This window comes from Platalea leucorodia, assembly GCF_965183815.1.
Source record: "Platalea leucorodia genome assembly, chromosome: 22".
NCBI lineage: Eukaryota > Metazoa > Chordata > Aves > Pelecaniformes > Threskiornithidae > Platalea > Platalea leucorodia.
In genome coordinates this window covers 5,781,635-5,800,503 of record NC_138844.1, presented here as the reverse complement: position 1 = coordinate 5,800,503, position 18,869 = coordinate 5,781,635, and the positions used below count along the sequence as shown (strand labels likewise).

General features: G+C 47.0%; 1 protein-coding gene across 4 annotated transcripts in view; it reads right to left on the bottom strand.

Annotated features, from left to right (window-relative positions):
- Positions 1 to 18,470, bottom strand: part of CDK12 (cyclin dependent kinase 12) — a 28,756-nt gene extending 10,286 nt beyond the window's left edge. Inside the window, exons 1-8 of one of the 4 annotated variants that reach the window (XM_082331924.1) lie at positions 17,002 to 18,470; positions 9,877 to 10,761; positions 5,803 to 5,979; positions 4,093 to 4,232; positions 3,257 to 3,427; positions 2,250 to 2,439; positions 1,284 to 1,340; positions 615 to 716 (exon numbers count right to left, since the gene is read on the bottom strand). In XM_082331924.1, coding sequence (XP_082188050.1) covers positions 615 to 716; positions 1,284 to 1,340; positions 2,250 to 2,439; positions 3,257 to 3,427; positions 4,093 to 4,232; positions 5,803 to 5,979; positions 9,877 to 10,761; positions 17,002 to 18,053 — 2,774 coding nt within the window. In that variant the 5' untranslated portion in view covers positions 18,054 to 18,470. The remainder of the gene's footprint in view (positions 1 to 614; positions 717 to 1,283; positions 1,341 to 2,249; positions 2,440 to 3,256; positions 3,428 to 4,092; positions 4,233 to 5,802; positions 5,980 to 9,876; positions 10,762 to 17,001) is intronic. The other 3 variants (XM_082331923.1, XM_082331925.1, XM_082331926.1) reach the window with 3 other exon arrangements.
- Between the last annotated feature and the right edge of the window lie 399 nt (positions 18,471 to 18,869).

The window sequence follows — 18,869 nt, the reverse complement described above, 5'->3', positions numbered from 1 at the left end:
TCCAGCACCACTTCTGAATGCTGAATCCAAGCCTCTGGTTCTGAATCACTTGGAAAATGTTCCATCTTTGTGGCTGAACTGCCCAAACTCCTCCTGTTCACGAGGCTCCCTACACTACTAGAAACCTGAAATCTCTACTTTAAAATGTTTCCTAGATTTAGCTGAAAAAAATCAGGTGACAAAGAGAGCGATTTGAAGAGATTACAGAAAAACTCTCTATTAGGTCATTAAAACCATATGCTGAAGCTATGGCCAGCACACAGTAAGCCTGTCACCCCTTCTGGTCTTCGTGGTACGTCATTATCAAAGGTTGGTTGGTTTGTTTTTTAAATAGCGAGAACAGATACCTTCTGTGCTCTCGCATGGGAATACCAAGAAAAGTCTAATTCTAGGAGTTTTTACTAAACGGTACAGCTTTAGTTAGGTGACACACATCTGTTTCCCCAAAACACAACATTTTGAAAGTATTCCTACACTATCACAACACACTTTGCCTAGCTGGAACAGTTTCAGAAATGAGCACAAAGCAAAGACCACCTTCCATTCAAACTATTCTATTCACGTGCTGATGTTCACAGCCCAAACAGGACAAGAGATACGAACCAGGCACTTACCCACAGCTCCACACATCTATGGCTGGTGTGTAACGCTCCTCACCTAGCAGCAATTCTGGAGGTCGATACCATAACGTAATGACTTTATTTGTGTACGGACGGCTGGAACACAAGGTACAAATATAAACTGATGACAAGAACCTCAAAAAGCCCTTACAAACTGTAGTTATTACTTCCAAACTGCAGAGTTAGGCACGTAAGTAGAAGCAGTGGGCTTTCAAGTGTCTAGACTTGCATAGCACCTGCCTGAGTTAAATAAAGCTGTGAGATATCACAGATTTTATAGGTCTGCCTGCGTGCACAAGACAGTAAGTTGTAGGTACCCAAGACTGAAAAATCCTGACCTGCAACAGGCAGCAGCAGGCTGCCATGACTGAACAGTGGCTGATCTCAACGGATCGCAGAGCAAAACGTGGTCCATGGCAAGCAGAGAAGATGTTTTGGTTCCTTATCGGCTGGTTTCTCTAACGAAAGGCTATTAATACCAGCCAGGAGTGTATTTTTTTCTGACAGCTGGAATTGTGTTATACCACTTACACCATACTGGAAATCACTTCTCAGGCAATGCCAGGACTTCCAAGGGAAGGGGCTATGTGGACATCGAGAAGGCAGGAGCTCATCCCACCTACGTAAACCATTTCCCCCTTCCTCCAGCTCGCTATGCCTCACCTCTCCTCCGAGCTGTAGAGTCGGGCGAGTCCAAAATCTGCAAGTTTGATTTGCCCACTGAAAGACAAAGAACAGTCACTGGTTTGAATCACAGCTGGGCTCGCACGCTGCAAGCAATAAAAGGTAAGGAAATCCCCCCACATAGTAGAAAGGCCTAACAAAGCAACGTCTGCAGTAATTACTTTTGGATATGCCAGTCTTAATTTTTCGAACCCTATTTAATGCTTCAAAGAAACAAACAAACAAAAACCCCAAAGCAATAATTCAGTCTCATCTCTATCACAAACCCTTCCCAACAGACCAATGTCCCAGAGAAATTGTTTAGATGGATATCCAAACATGTGAATGCAATTACGTGCACTATTATTCTCACAGGCTCAAAGTTTTCTTATGAGTATCCAGATAAAGACTTGAGAATTAACAGCACGTGAATAATTGTTGTGTGTTCTGCGATGACCTACGTTACTGCCAAACATTGCTACCTAGAGAAGAGAGAGCGTTCATGGAGAACTGCTGCTTCCTCCTACCTTAACCCTCAATGGTTTCTCGACACACAAACACTTCCAATAAACAGTATTTTTGCCAAAATACCATGGAGACCGAGTGTATACAGAGATCCAATTACTTCAAGTCAACATGAAAGAAAGTTAACTGCAAGGAGCTGCAAAACGGCGAGCAGAGGGCCTCACGTGGAGAGACTGCTACCAAGAGCACGTTAAGCAGAAGGTTGTTCGGGCTGTTCACCCTCGCAGCGGGAGCTGTGTTCTCAGCCAGCAGCAGCGCCCAGGAAAGCCACTGCTTAATTACAACCGTCCATCACACCACTGGTGGAAACACGCAGGGTTGTGTTCCCACAGCGGAGCAACACCTCCTGTTCCTAAGCGTACTCAAGGTGAGGACAACTGCGTGCTCTCCGCTGAACTCAGGGGAAGAGCCTGGACAGAACTCGATCTACTCCCAGGTTACCTGTTGTTCAATAGGATGTTGGAGCACTTAATATCTCGATGAAGGAAATTCTTTTTGTGACAGTAATCCAGACCCTCCATTAACTGTTTCATGAAAGACTTGATATGGTCCTCTGAGAAATGTACCAAGCCAGATTCTAGCAGCCCCATTAGGTCATGGTCCATGTACTCAAACACAAGGTAAAAGGCACCTGGCGTAATAAAGAGAGAAATGATTTAAGACAAGAGAGAAGAGACAAAGAAAAAGGAGGAATGAGAGTAGATTCAACTGTTGAAATATTCTTTTTTGCGTATTCTTGAGTGTGTTCTGTTGGTGTTTTCTTTAACGCGGCCTTGTGATATTTAGGGCTTACTGGGCATCCCAGATTTTTTTTCCTCAAGGGGAGAAAAAAACCCAAAACAACTAAGTAGCCCCTCTAATGCATCAAGCTGCCATCTGAAATCAAAATATGCCCCCAAAACAAATTCCTTTGAAATCCTGGTCTTGTTCACCTATCCGTTTTGTTTTTTCTTTCAAGCTAGCTTGTTGAAGAGACTACCGCTATGCGCGGCTTGAACTGACGTTTGTGTCTTCTCTCATGGAAGAAGGCCCCAAACAAAAGCTACTGGGGTGCTACAACACCCTTCTTCCACAGTAACAGAGGACAGAAAACTTTTCACACTGTCGTAAGTTTGTTGCCACTAATCACTGTTAAAAATGACCCTGTAAAGGCTTTTTTTTTTTTATTTTTTAAAGACTGCTCTTTTGTGACTCTGCAGGAATGCAATGCATCCTTTTAAGCCTGTGTCTACCTCTGCTCTGCAGTGCGACAGCTCATTTTAACTGGAATCTCTCCTTTGATGTAAGGCCAAATCCAGATGCCAAACTTGCTGGAGCTATGTGTCAAGGAGGAATGCAAAAAACCATCTACACCAGAGTTTAGATTTTTAGTTTTACACTAGGAATAAACAAATGGAGTTGCATCACCTCTTTGGCTAATCGAAACCACACCCTGCAACAAATACTACCTTTGTCCTTCTTGAAATCCAGTGCATCTTGTTTGTCCGTGACAATTTCCTTCATGTTAACAACACTGCGGTGGATCAGCTGCCGAAGGATTTTGATCTCACGGATGGCCGTGATGGGGAAGCCTTCCTTTTCATTGTCCAGTCGCACCTTCTTGAGAGCCACCAGTTCACCTGCCAGAGGAAGCCGGTGTCAAAGCCTCTGCACACACCGCTGCTAGCGGCTCTGTGGGTTTCCAGGGGGAAGTTGAAAGCAGCTATGAGCGCAGTCAACATCCACCAAGAAAGAGCAGAGCCAGCTTTAGTCACCACCCTGCTAATTTTTGTTACGTTGCTCTGCCAGAAGGTATCACACCAACAACTCCAGACAGATGACACCAGCGCTCCTCCTAATCTGCTTCAGAGGAAAGTCACACAGGTGAACTTAAATTTACCCTGGAAACCACTCCAGTTCTTTTCACAAGCTTTGGTACAATAACGTCTGACAAAGGCACATTTAAAATCCAGGGGCTCAGTCGGCACCTATGGCTGCCGTCGCTCTACCTACCACGACCATCTGACCGCGTGTCAAATTGCACACGTGGGGCACGCAGTTTCACAAGCGGAGAGGGCAGCTGGGCACTAACTCACAGTTGCCAGGATTTCAGAGCTTCTGTTCTTTTGCCCATTTTGAAAACATCTGATGTACATGCTTATACCGGGGCTGGAGCCATTTCTAGTTCTACAGGTATTCGTCGTTAACTGGCAACACCACTAATGCTGGAATGGGTTTGAAGCACACCCACAGTAACAAGGCCTTAACGAAGCGGAGTCAATCTGAAGCCACTTGGCATCCTTACCTGTATCCTTGTCCTTGGCTTTGTACACCTGCCCGTACGTCCCTTCTCCAATAATCCCAATGATATCAAACTTGTCCACGCAACGCTTCCCCCAGTCGCTTTCCGTCTGTCTCCTTTCCCCGTACCGAGGGCAACAGATTCTGAGAGAGAGAAGAGGACCGTCAGACACCCGAGTGCTCCACCTCACCCGCCATCCCGCAAACAAACGCCCATTTGACTGTTTTAAGCTGTACCCTAAAAACAAAAAGCAAAGGTTAGGCACCCTGCCTTTACACTCCTGGCAACGGAGCGTTCAGTAGAGTTTAATGAATTATGCTATATAATCTTAACTACTCCAGATACAGGCACTGCTATACAGGAATATTATCCTTCCATTTCATTCGGATACTAAAGCGTGCCAGCCGGAACACTCCCACTATCAGATCTTTTCACTTCAGTTATGCATTTATCAGCTGCATACGGCTAACAAGCAATACGCTGTTCCTCCTGGGGAAATTAGGAGTGCAAAGAGTGGGGAAGATAAGCAAGATGGATATTATGCCACCTCAATTCTACAGACTTCAAAGTAGCAGAACGATTTTGCTACAGCCTACCTGGGGCACGCAGTTAGCTACACGGATTTCTACAAAGATGTCATTATATGCTTTTAACCGAGAGCAGCTTGAAGGAGAACCAAATCAGTGCCTTTATCTAAAAAATACCAAAGAATTATGCTACCCTAGGACAAAAATCAGTATTTGGCATCTTTTGCAGAAACACCGGACATTTGATTTTTATTTAAAACAAAGCGCAGCTAGCACTCTGTGTACAAAACGCCAAGGGAGTTTGCTTCCTTGACAATTGCATAAATTCAGTTATGGGGGAAGTTGTATGTACCATGCAACACGACTAATTCTTCCATCGTGCATGAAGAAAAGGTGTATGTCTCCTATTCGGAATAACCAATTCCTAGAAGCACCACGAGCTTTGTATAGGGATACTCATCAGGAGGTTTCCTTGGCCTGCAGGCTACAGGCTAAATCAAAAGGTGAGAGAGCTTTCAGGGCAGACGTGGCTGGAGATCGAATACGACACGCTCCAGCTATTTCTACCCTTGAAACGGTCAAAGGGGAAGACACCAGAATCCGCCACAGCTTCAGTACGCCGCCTGAACCGTAGCCTCCATTTGGTGCACAATTTACACAACCTCCTCTCTCTTCTTCCCAAACTGCTGTACTGTTTATTCTCAAATAGATGGGCAAGTGGCCTTCAGCTGTGAGTGGTCCAAATATGAAACAACCCATAGGAAACCGTTAATATACCATAAGAAAAACCAGAAATATGAACTCATTTTCCCCACATTTCACTTCTCTCAATAAAGACAGCACTCAAACGAGCCTGGGGACAAAAGAATTTATAAAACTGAACTAAATCTGGCTAAAGATTTATAAGTAAGTGCACGTTAAGTGTTCTCCCCATCCAATAAATGGTGGGAATGGTGGGGAGGCTGCTGAGAGCTGGCAAAGCAGTTGCCCAATGCAATTTCAAAAATGACTGCACTTTCAACAGCACCGTCTCCACAGAGAGCACCGGGCACGCAGTCAGCTCTGCCAGGAGTGCTGCAGCACACACTGCAACTTAAAGCTTCGGAAACCTAGACTGACAGCTGTGTGAAGAAACAGAAAACCTAACAACTCAAAAAAGCTGAAAAAAAAAGAAAGCCAGCCTTACTTTGGTCTCTTTTTGAATGGTTGTTGAGGTGGTGTGGCTGCCTTTGGTTCCGGGGAGTCAGGAGGAGATGGATCCCCTCCAGGGAGCTCTGGAGGGAGCGGGAGGTCCGTGAGTAAGTGTCGTGGTCTCTGCTCTCTATCTTTCTTCACAGGTTTTGGAGGAAGAATCTCTTTTGGACTAAACTCCGAAAAGTTAATACAATACAAAAGTCAGACTTAACAGCCAATTAACAAACAAAAAAGCCTACTGTAGGATAACAGCTACAACATTTGAGAACGTAAAGTTAGGAACCCAAGTTTAAGTGCCAAAATTAGCATAGCCAAGTATAAACCAAAACAGCCTTAAATTTTACAACGATAATGCATCAGGAGAGAAAAGCGTTAGGTTTGAACGCACTGTCTTCAAAATACACACACAGTGCTCTGCAACTAGAACTCGCTCAGTCTGCACACATAAGCAGTTATTCTGAGTTTCCTGTAAGCTGGTTCAGGTATCAGCCAGCACCCACTTTCCGACCCTTACTTCCTCTATTTAGTCCATTTATCATAATGAAATTAAATGCATGACTTGTTAAGGGCCACTATAAATATGAACCCAGAATTACGTCTCTCTACGTAAGTAACTTTTAGCTTCTTAGCAAGGACTGAAATGTAGCTCTAACTATTTAAAAAAAATAAATCCAATTACCAATGGCATCAGAAGCCTCGTTTAGGCTAGCAAGAGTCTCATAAGCAGAACCTAATTTCTCTCTCATGTATCCAGCAGGGAAAATTCCTAGGTCTGAATAGTCAGGAATTCTTCTCTGTTTCACCAGGAAAAGAAAAAGATTAAGAGATACGAACAACCTTCCAAGGTTCACTTTTAGGGCAGCCAGCAGGAGGTCTGCTGGTTGTCAGCATCGCCAGGTCTAACGCTTCAGCACAAAACTCCGCACAAACGAACTGATGGAAGTAGGTCATTTTCCCAATTTTTTTTATTAGACGCTACCTAATCGGCACAAAAATCTCTTGTGAAATACAGTTAAAAACCAAGCCAGATGAAGAAGGATAATATTCTGGCACTGAGCTCTGACATCTTCTGTAGAAGATGGGGGAGCAACCTTATCCCACTGCTAAGAAGTCACCATGCAGCTGCAGAACTGGTCGCCGTCCCGCCAGCCTAGACCTCTGGAGGAAAGCATTCACTGACGGGCACTATTACCAGCGGTACGTATCCTAGAAATACCAGCCGTTGGAGAGCTGCGCGGGCTGAAGCTCACCCTCCATTAACTGCAAACTCTTCATGTGCGGAATGATACCCAGCCGGGTCGCTGCCCCAAGGCAGAGCCCACGTTAAGCCTCAGAAGAGGTTCTTCAAAGCGGGATCCAGACAGCCAGGGCCTACAACTGCACGTAGGAGGCAAGAGACTTCGTTCCAACGGAGCAGATCAACTAGGTTTTGCTTTCTTTATGGCTTTCATATGTGTATTTGAAGCACTGATCTAACGTCCATTTCTTACAGATTGAACGTTCACAGTAACAAAAAAAGCAGTTGTTTATTTGACTTTCTGTTTAATCCACTTCTAATTGGCAATTCATTTGTTCCTGATCGTATTTAAATATCTAATAGTATATGCTAAGCTTGGGCCCTTTGACCCTGTCAAAAAGATTCAGCCTTTTTCCAGACACACATTGAAAGCCAATTTCTTTGCAAGACTTCTTGGGAAGGGCGAAGGGTCTTTGTAGGTTTAACCTGCGGGGGCCCAGCCTTCCAGGAGGTCCTTTCTCTCCCTCTTACCAAACAGCTACCATTCTCTTGCTGACACGCTGTTATCTGTGCTTAGTTACCTACAGCTTAGTTAACCTATTTGCATATCAGCACTAGTGCTACTAGATGGTCACTACAACTTTAATTACATTTGGACATTTCACCAGGCGTTTCTTTCAAAGGGAGAAGGCTAAACAGACCCTTCAGAGTTGCCCGAGCAGAAAAACGACAAAGTGTGAACGCCAACTGCCTGACAAAGACTCCCAGAAGCTATCTCCCTTCTTCCCCTCCCCTAAAATAGCAGGAATGCCATCAGCCAGGTCTGCGTGTTTAACCATGTTCGTGCTGGGAACAGTCAACCGGGTGTTTCCAGGAATCTACGCAAGCTACGCAATTTCTGAGCGCAATATCAAACACGTACAAAGTTTGCACCGTTGGTTCTAAACAGCTTTTCCCCTCCTCCTGCTACACGAAGCGACGCACGGTGCACCTTGACTGCTGTGAAGTCCAAAAGCGTATAGATAGACGATAAGTCTTGAGAGCTCGGCAAGCATCAAGAAAGGTTAAAGGTCTCTAATTGAATGAGGTGCGTCTGGTATTGGACGCTCCAAAGCACGTCTCCAAATCCTGTGCTTACCACGGTCTCAGCACGTGAAAGCAAAAGTCTATCTAAGAACAGCTTTCTTCATACATACAAAGGCCGTTGATGAAGAGTGAGCTTCTGTACGCAGTCAGCGCCATATGCAACTGCCACCAGACTCGGCAAAATGAAGCGGGATTTCCCGTCCTTTTCTTGGGAAAAAGTCACTGTAAATCCATTTACTAAGCTTAGCAACTAGCTGTATTATCGCCCACACTCCTAAGTTCCTAGGGATGGCAGAGATAAAACACACTTTTACAGAACTAAGCCACACCTGGGTGGTAAAAAAAAAAGCTCTAGATGCGAGTGACTAAAAAAATAAAATACCGTATTTGCAGGACAATTTCTGTGTTTGGAAACAAGGGAGCAGAGCAGCAGAATCTCGCTTAGACTGGCATTTGAGTTGGGAAAAATCCGCAATCTGTTAAAAGCTACTGCTCACCACAGATACTTTTAGACTAAATAGGTATTTGCTGAACAACGTTATACAGCTTAGGAAGGGCAACATAAACATGCACAAGCCTAACTTTTACGTTAATCGTGGTGACAACATTACCCTAATTTACATCGATACCAGGACAAATCAATTAAATGAATCAGAAGATGTAACAGACTGTGTTCACTTCAACCACAGGGTAATTATATCAAGTCATAACTATCGTGTAGCACACTATTCATTAAAAAACGTGCTTTACTAACCCATGAGATACCTAGTACATCTTTAGCAACGGTTGGAAAGATACAGAAGTTCTTAGGGAACCAGAGGCTAAGCAGATCAAGTAGAAAAAAATATCTCAGTGATGACCTTACGTTAACAGCACTACAACGTACTAACAGCTACAAAAGGGAAAAAAAAAAGTTGTTTTTCTTCTCCACCTGCATTTTGGATATTCGGTTCCTTTTCCCGCCCACCAGAAGAAAACCCCCACAGTAAGGTTTTTCAGACAAGTTCAGCGTAGAAGCCAAGACCACCACCAGCCAAGACCCAGAGCAGCGAGAGCTACAGCTACAGGACAGAATTAAGTCTGCCTGTTTTGACTAGAAATCATAGGAAACAAAGTTGAAGTAGGTGCAGTTTCACTCATTCATTTTTAAACTCTTTTTCAAGCAAACAATACCTACTTCTTAAGCAATAAGGACTGTATTAATTATTCAATAACTAAAGACAATACTTAAGTTAAACCAATGCCATTTTTTACATGTGGGCATGGCCTGCGTGTTCGATGAATTTGGAACAGAAATAGCTCTGGTTTGTGTTCTTGTATTGGAATTGTTAAGCTCTTTCCTGTTATTTAAGTACAGGTTTTGGAGGAATTAAGCAAAAAAGCAATTTCAAAAGAAGCCTGTGCAAATGGCTGCAACGCAAAGGGGTGCATAATTCCAGACCCATGTTTCATTACTGTAATAAATACGAACAGAGCGCGATGGGAAACCTTTACTAACCACCATTAAAACAGCAGCCAAACCTCTCTTCCTCACCGAGATAAGATGTAACTACCTGCACAGGATCAGAAAACTCTCCACATAAACCTGACAAGGCCAAAACCAGGAACGGCCATGCAATAACGCATTTATACCAGCGGCATACTCTGCGGGATAAGCTAGCAACTGTCAAACTAACCAAAAGAATCTGTTTATTTCAATGTTTTGCTTGTAAACGCAAACAGGATGCTCTGGTGTGACCTTACCTATCCAAGTCATCTTCCCCAACTAAAATAGGGGGGAGCGGAAGCGGAGGCAACGTCGAAGTTTTCAGGTGTGGGATAGCAGCCGTCACAGACACTTGTGTTTTTGTAGCAACTTGGACAGAGGACTGAGAGTTCACCTGAGAGGATAAAGTAGACGTCCTTGGGTGGGAAGAAGATGGCAAAGATGCTGGGGCTGAAGTAGGGACCTGAACGGGAGTCGGTTGGGATGGCGGCAAAGGTGGAACAGCAGGTGATGGAGGCAAAGGCGGCAACGGCGGAGTTGGAGGTGGTGGTGTGGTTGTCGGCAGAGGTGGAGGAGGTGATTTTAGTGAGGGTAGTGGGGGTGGAATCTCCTTCTCTGCTGCGTCTGTCTCTTTTGGAGACAGGAGGTCCTCTACCACTGCTACAGGCTTCAAGTCTTTTGTTCCCGTCTGTTTTGAATCTCTAACTGGAACAGGATGTTTCCTCTCAGAGTTCTCCTCTACCTTGGTTTTTGTTGTCTCTGCAGGGGCTTTAGTCTCTGCATTCGTATACAGTAAATTAACTAATTCTGTATCTGAAGACGATTTTTCAGATTTAACAGTTTTGATGACCTTTTTAGATTCTGTTCCAGACTCCTTAAGTTCAGCTAAGCTGTTCTCCTTTCTAGAGAGGAAAACGGGTGAGCCCTTTGCCTCCTTCCCATCCACCTTGGCTGCAGCTGCTGCCGCTGCCGCTCGCTCCTTTTTCTTCCTGCTGAGTTCTGCCCCCAGACTGGAGTTCAGCGGTAGCCTTGTCGGTGATATACTGGAATGGCGACTGCGTGACCCAGACCTCTGCTTTTTACTGTGAGATGATGAGTGTCTTGAGTAGCCAGGACTTCGGCTTCGGGACTTCACAGACTTCCTGTGGAGAAAACAGGGAGAAGATAAATGAAACGAAGCATCTCTCAACCTCCGAGCCACTCACCAACATCAATAGCTCTCTTTGAAAACAATTCAAATCCATTATTGGTCAACTAAGCTCAGACAGTCCATAACACCTGTCAGGAGAGACGAAAGCTACTGAAACGAGTTTATCGACTAAAGCAGTACAAGTTTCAGGTCATCATCCAGCCTTCCAATGTCAGGACTACCCTCACAATCATACTCTTCAGACAGAAACGAAGGATCAAGATTGGACAAGCCTCAAGGTAAAGACAAGATCACAGATGCACGCACTAAACAGAAGACTTCAGTCGAGAGGATGAGCTGGCAGTTTACGAATCTTTCACAGTAATTATGTACAACTTTAAAGGAAACAACGGATAAAATACGACTGCCCTCACGGGAATACCGCTTCAGGAAACATCTCACTTCAAGCTAATTTTTCCCCCTGGTTATTTTACTATCATCGGAACTCAAATTTGCATAGTGTGATTCAGAAGAAAAAAAGCCCCAGGAATTTTAATTCTGCTTGAGCTATGTCCAGAGGGTCTCAGTCTTCCTCTACAATAAATGGGCTCTAAATTAGGTATAGATGCAGAAATAAAAAAAAAAAAAACCCAACACACTGACAATCTGTGTTGTGATACAAGCAACAAGCAAGGCAGGAAGCACCCCACGCCATCAGGGTACGCACTGCGAGCACGGGGTGAACCTACTCAGAAGACAGCAGTAACCACAAGCTCACTGGAGGCTGATGTGGAAACAAGATAAAATAAAATGGAACTGGAAACTGGTACTTCCAGTGCCCATGTCAAAATTACTGACAAGACAGAACTGTTTCCTCCGCTTCAGGAGGAACTAGGATTTTGCAGGTTACGAGACAGCACACTTTAACTGCGCACATGGTAGGCTCTGATGGGTTTAGAAGCTGTGTGAGCCAACAGGAAAACGGGAAATTTTGAAATCAGACCCTATAAATACTATAATAGAAACCATGCTTAACGTTTATTTTTATTCCGTGATTTATTACTTAGAACATTTCTACTTTTGAAAATACAGAATTCTCTCAAAACACCGTTCCACAGTAGTTATAAAACACACTTAATGGCCCGCGGGTTTAAACACAGTGGATGCTGGCTCGCTAGTAACCATACTCGGAACGTAATTAACGACAAGATCTAAACTGTTTGTAGTCCTACACAATACTATCCTGAGACAACAAACAGTTGGAAAATGAACTGGAGAAAGGAGACAGACTAATGCAAAGATCCTCACTAGACACCACCGGCGCCTTCAAGGACGGGCACAGCCGCGATTGCACGGGAGGCGAAGGGTCTCGCTGCACGGGGGCGCGGACTTTAACAGAACCCTCTTCCCTTGCTACTCCAAGCACAAGCATTCTGCCCTCTCACTAGCACAACCCCAAACCTCGTGCTAACAGTGGTCAAAGAACACCACGACTGTAGGTAGTCCTTACCTTTAGACTTACAAAATAAATATACAACCAGAAGGAGGAAAAAAAAAAAACGTCATTTGAAGTCACTCAACTATTTTCCTCTTCAACACACTGTTCTGTAATGGGAACGCTGCCTCGGGATTGTCTCCTTTTCCAAGGTTTCTGCTCAATGAATTAACAGCCTCGGATGCGGTTTACCGTTTGGATAGCAGTTCACCTGCCGCATCCCAGTGCAAAGTTGCCAGGAGCTGAAAAAGCCGTTACGTTTTCACTATGCTCAAAGACATTCGCAGGTTAAGGAAAACATTCCTAATGAATCCCGTGGGATGTAGTTTACTGCAACCACAAATAGTTTTGGGGTTAGCATTTCCTATTACAATTCTTTTGGGCTAGATTGTTTAAGATGCTGCGATACTCAGTTTCCTGCTCCCTGCCTTCCCCACGATTACCCCCCAACAGTTATTCCAATTCAACAGGTTGCAGAGCAACATTCTCCGCAGGATCACTCAGCAGACCTGACGTAAAGTAAACTCCTCCAAAAGTGCAATTTTACCTTGTTTTTAAGCGCTACGTTAGAAATGCAGCCACAAAGGCACCTGCACGGACAGAAGCAAGGGAAAGGTAACGCTGTAGGAAGCGGCGGGGCGTGCAGGCGGAGCGGGCGGCTCGGGGTAGGACCCTCTTACGCAAGGGCTGCTGCGGAAGGAGCTGCACCGCAGAACCAGCGCTTCCAAGCTGACGAGGGCTGGGGATGACTCCCTGACCTTCCATCAGCAAATATACCCGCTCCTCTGTTCCACCAGGACTAAATCCACTTATTCCCTTCCAGTAGTCTTCTCCACTCCTCAGGCACCACCCACGCTTTTTCTCTTCAGTTGTCTAATGATAATTACCTATAGTTATTATACAAAGAGCTGTTGTTTCTAAGCCTATTTTTCAGCTTGGTGTTTACAGCTTCTTTGTTAGACCTGAAAAAGGCACCACATCCAGAAGCTTGTCTGCTTTCCCAGCTCTATCAACACAACCAACAACAGACCACTCTACAACAAATCTTACCTCGTATCATTATAGCTCATATCAGCGCTTGCTGAGGGGCAGTCTTCCACAGCAACACTCGCTTTTACCACCGCTGGATATCTCAAAAAAGATGCAATAAGACAGAAGATGCACAAGCAGATTTTGCTTTTTAAAGATACTCTTCCCATCCTCTGCAACGATCTTTTCATGGCTTTACCTGCAGCCAATTAGCACTTTTACCCCTTTCACCCTTAACACGTGTTAAGGCAACACTCCACAGCTTACTTGCTTTGCTAAGATTATCAGAGATGGGTGGGGGGCAATTCAGCTGCACGTGAACTTCTTTTTCTGGATAAAAATGCTCAAGGGTTAAAAAACACCTTGTTTTCTCTAGCACTGGGAACCAGAAATACAAGATACTAACCATGATGACTGCGAATTAGCATAAAGAAGTCAGAGATGATGGCTCATCTAAAAATCCAAATAATAAAAGCATTATTAGATTAATTTAACTGATACAATCAGAAGATTAGAACGGTCTTTGGAGGAGGGAATGCCAGAACCCTCCAGACCTCCTCGTGCTGAATACGACCACAGCTAAGAGCTGTTAGCAGAGGGGACCCTCAATCAGTTGGCAGAACAACAAAGCCCCACATCTACCTACTCCCGTATTATCCACTGTACAAACCCCTAGGAACATCTACACACATTAAAATATTTTACCTGCTCCAAGCCACAACAGATGTTCAGATTAAAGTGCAAACTAGTATCTGGGAAGCCTGACCGCATGCCCCGTGCTCTAATTGCTCAGGAAACAAGCTCAAACAGAAGGCCGGTATTTCTGATTTATGCATACCTGATGACCTTTTGCCGTGGCAAGGATCTGCGTAAGAGTGGCCACTACTACAGCACGTGCACACACTCACCCTTTGCTGCTATACTTAGTACAGAGCACAACCCACCTTCAGCAAGCTGAAGGACTCTGGAATTTCGTCTTCTAGTTTTAGCTGCAACGACAACAGTTGCTACAAGGAATGGCAAGCCACATCTGTTATTTTCCCTACTGACCAAATCATCCTCATTTCCTCCTAAATTGAAAGCAAGTTGTTCTGCACAGCCATTTGAAATGCAAAGATTCTGTAGTTTCTCCAATCAGCACAGCACATTGATTTGGTTTCCTAACACTGTATTTTGGATGTGGAGATTAAAGAAAACACAGAATGCACTAAAAAAAAAAAAACAAAACCAACAACAACAACAAACAAAACCCAAAAAACCCCGTATTGTCAGTCAGTGGAAGTAATGCAGTGTCCCAGAAAAGCCTGCGTTACCTCCTCTGAAGAATTTAAGCCACAGTCAGATGCTCGCTGCCTAAGTGTGCCAGTTAAAGACGTCTTCTCTCCCAAACTGTTCCTGCCCCTCTGCAGGAGCCAACAGAAGAGATCGCACAGTCACGCCCCGGCTACTCTGGTGCAAAGTCAGCTGCCTCCATTTACACGCTCATCTGCGGCAGATCAACCAAAGCTGGCTTCAGTGAGGCTGGCGAGGAAGGCTCAGCCGATCCGCTCCTCCAGGTGAGCTCCTGGACAGCCATCAGCAGAGCAGCAGCCCCACCTTTGGCTTCTGGAGCAGATGTCTGACCATAAACTTACACCAACGGCCTCACCGTACGGGCTGCAAGCTCAGTGAAGCAAAGCCAACAATGAATTACAACGTACAATTTGCCTAACATATGGAAAACACATTAAATTCCCTCTGACCCTTGATTAGAATCACTTCAGGTGGATGTTTTCTGAAGGCGTAATCCACATTTTTTGTGCTGCTTTAAACGAATATATCACACAGCCAGTAAGTTATCTGCCCAGAAAAGAGAGAAGAGTAGTAGGTTATCGATTGAAGTCAGAGATTCAAAGAATTCAGTGCAAGCTGAGTGTAAACACCAAGTAACCTTTGGAATCTCTTTTGGTTTGGGGTCTAGCATTTTGTCAGTCAAAGATGCCCTTAAAAAGTTTCTTATGTGGGTGTGTAAGTTCAGGGAAGCAGCACAAAGTGCTTCAAAGTTGCTCCCACCATTAAGATCAGGAAAAGATAACTGCTTGATTTCTCAGGTCAGAAGGAACTAGGCATTTACAGAAAGACTAAGCTTCAGGTTTGCCTGGGAAGTGGAGTAACCTGGGGGGGAAAACGCCTCTCTCTATAGCAGGCCAGCTTCCACGTGGTTTCTCCCTGGTTAGGGCTGAACATGGACGTTTAACAGGTGCCCTAATACACAATTATATCACAAAGTATACATACGTTTTCTACTACTGTATTCTTACTCTTCCAAAAGTATTAGCAAATAATGTGTAAGAGCAGTGCCATCAGGGCAAAAAGGGTTGAGGGGAGGGAGAAAAGAGACATCAAGGACTACCCCTCAGAACCTCTCAGGTGCACACAGAGAAAACAGGGCAGAGGAGAAACAGCCTGAAGGAAATTTTCACTATGTAAAGTCAGAGCAGAGCAAGAAGATTTTACGTAACAGCTTCCAGGGTGCTAAAACCAATACACCTCTCCCGCAGCAAGGACAAAGGCACCATTTCAAGCCCACTATGGAAGACGGTATTCCTGAAGTTAAGAGCTCTAGTAACAAAGCCCAAATTCCAAAAGCCTCGAGTTCTTTGGGAACTGCTGATCGCATAAATGCGCTCTGGAGGCAGCCTCTTCACTCGCAGCTCCTGTTTGGACCAGAGGATGCAGTACAGCTAACACAGTGCAGCGCATTTCTATAGCGATTACATTCCAGGTCACATCTTAATTGCCATGGAGCTACAACCAAAGCTTCACAGCACCCATGGTGACAACTGGAAACTCACTTAACATAAGCTGAGGCTAGGAAAAAAAAAAAAAAAAAAAAAGAGTCAACATTAGACTATGTATTCGTGCATATAACAGGATGATTAACGAACATCTGAAATAAAACACACAGAACTACCTTTAAATAATAGTTTCCTTCTGTAGCAAGGTTACTGACTAAAGGAAAAAAAAAAAAAGAGAAAATTATAGTTAAGCCAAAATACAGCTGCTTCCTACTTGCCCTTCCAGAATGCCCCGATTTCAGAATGGAAGCAAGAAACTCTAGTACTGAGAAAAGAAAGTTTAGGCTAGAAAGATGGAGTTTACACGTGGTCGTCTCTAACTCAAGGGAAGAGAAAAGATAAGTCAGTTGAGAAAGAGCAAAACAGACTCAAAACAAGCCACCCTCCTGAAAAGCGTGATCGAGTTTCCACACGTAGTAAATAGACAAAGGCTTCCAAAAATAGGTGAAAACATTCTCCCTGGCTGAACTTCTCGCCAGGGAAGCGCATTAGATCCCGCATCAGGATCTGAAGGGCTCCGTCTCCCTTCGGAGCACAACGCTGCCCAGGAGCCTGGCCCTTCTGCGGGGGCCACCTCCAGAGGTGGGTGTAACTTAAGCCCAGGAGCTCACTCAGCCCTCAGCCTCTCTGCTGAGAGCCAACATGGACGCTGCCTACCGCCAGTCAGGGAGGTGTTTTCCAAAGTGTGAACACCATTTTAAAGGGAACTGCCACCAACCCGACTAAAGCAATTCCACACAGATCACTCTGCAGCCAAATTAGGCAGCCAGTGACTTGGGCCTCACCGAGATGAGGAAGGAGGTTAACCCCTCCCATGCCCAGAGCCACCCCGACCACCCCCAGACACCCCCCCATTCCCCAGGGCATGGAAGACAAGGCAGAGAGCACGCACCTGGCGATGGGGCTTCGGCTCACAGACCGCTTGGCGGTGAAAGGGCTGCTCGAGCGCCGTCGGCCGTAAGGGCTCGGTGACCTCCCGCTGTACGAGCCGCTGCCTCTCTCGTAGCTCGAGGAGCGCCGCCTGTTATAGGGGCTTATGGACCTCTGCCGCCGGCTGTAAGGGCTGGGGGAGCGAGTGTTCGACTGGTAAGCCACAGGCTCCTTGTAGGGTGGGCTGATCGACTGCCGGCGCGAGGAGCCGCCGGGGCTCTTCCTGTAGGGATCGTAGTTACTGGATGTGTGAGAGCGGGGAGGGCTGAGATCGTACTCCTGGATGTAGGAGGCTCCTGAGGGGCTGTCGTCCAATTTAGGGCTGTCAGACCATTTTCTGTGAGGACTTCTGGATTTCCGCTTCGGACTGTCAATTGTTTTGTAACTTTTTGGAGCATCCCTTTTCCGATGGCTTTTACTGCGCTCTTTGTGGCTGGACTTGAGCTCCCGATCCTTCCTGGATTTCTCCTTGTGCGCTTTGGATGATCGAGACTCCTTGTTGCTGCTCTTTGAGGACAGCGACTTTGGGTGCTCCTCGCTATCAAGGAGTCTCTTGGAGGATCCCGATATTCTCTCCTTGGTGGACCCGGACCTGCTGGATGCCTCCAGGCTCTTTTCCAACTTCCTCTCTTTTTCTGCCTGCTTGCTCTTCATCAGCTCACGAATACGCTTGTGCTGGTGGTGCCGGTGCTTCTGTATCCTCTCGCTCCTGTCCGCTTTCCTTTCCTCGTTCTCCCTCCTATCCAGCTTGAGGGCCACATCATCCGAGAAGGTATCCGAATCCGAACTGATGTCATCATACTCCACCAGCGGCTTGATCATCGCGCCCAAGGGTGCCGCCGTCTCCTGGGCTGCCAGCGGTGACTCCTTGGAGTGCCTGGACTTATGCCTCTTGTGCCTGGAGGCCAGCCGGTGCCTCTCCTTGCTGTTCGAACTCCCGCTGCCAGGCCCGTGCTGCGAGGACCCCCCGCCGCCCCCATCCTTCTTGCCCCCATGTCTCTCCGGATTTGGCATTCCTCCTCCACTGTGCTCGAGAGAGGGGAGGGGGGCAATCCTCCAAAACCCCCAAACTTCAAACTTCCGCAGCGCCCGCTCCTCGCACCATTCACCCCGGCCTCGGCCCTCCCTGCCGCCAACACCCCCTCCTACATGGGGAGCGGGGCAGGGAGCGCGGCCCCGGGGGAGGCGGAAGGCGGGACGGCAACAACCGGGAGGGGAGGGGGAAGGCCACCGGCCTCACCGCCTCATCCGAGGGGCCCAGGCCCGGAGGGCAGCGCCGCCGCGGGGGCGCCCCGGGAAGGCGGGGCCTGGGCCCGCGATCGCTCCCCACCCCCTCAGCACCGGCCGCCCGGGCCCGGCGGGCCGCAGCGCGGCTCCCTTCAGCCGGAAGGCCCACCGGCTGCCGCCGCCGCCCCTGCCGCCGCCCGCGTCCCCCGGCCCGGCCCGGCCCGGCCCGCCGCGCCCCGCCGCCGCCCCCCGCTCACTTCCCAAAGCGAAACGGCTCCGCGTCCAAGGGGGGCACCCGCCAACTCTCGCGAGACCCGGCCGCCTCTCGCGAGACCACGGCTACCGCCGCCCTCCGCCCGCCCGCCGATCCCGCGAGACTTCGCCGAGGCGAGGGGAGGGGGGAGGAGCGCGCCCGTCCTCTCGCGAGAGCCGGCTGCGCGTGAAACTTTATTGGGGCGCCGGACGCGGACACCGCCCGCCCGCTCCCCCCCCCTTCAACAAATCTTTATGGAGGCGGCGCCGGCGGACGGGCAGGCGCTCCGCCCCTCCGCGCCCCGGAGCCCGTCACGGTGTGACCGGCCCCGGCCTCCCGCCGCGCTCCGC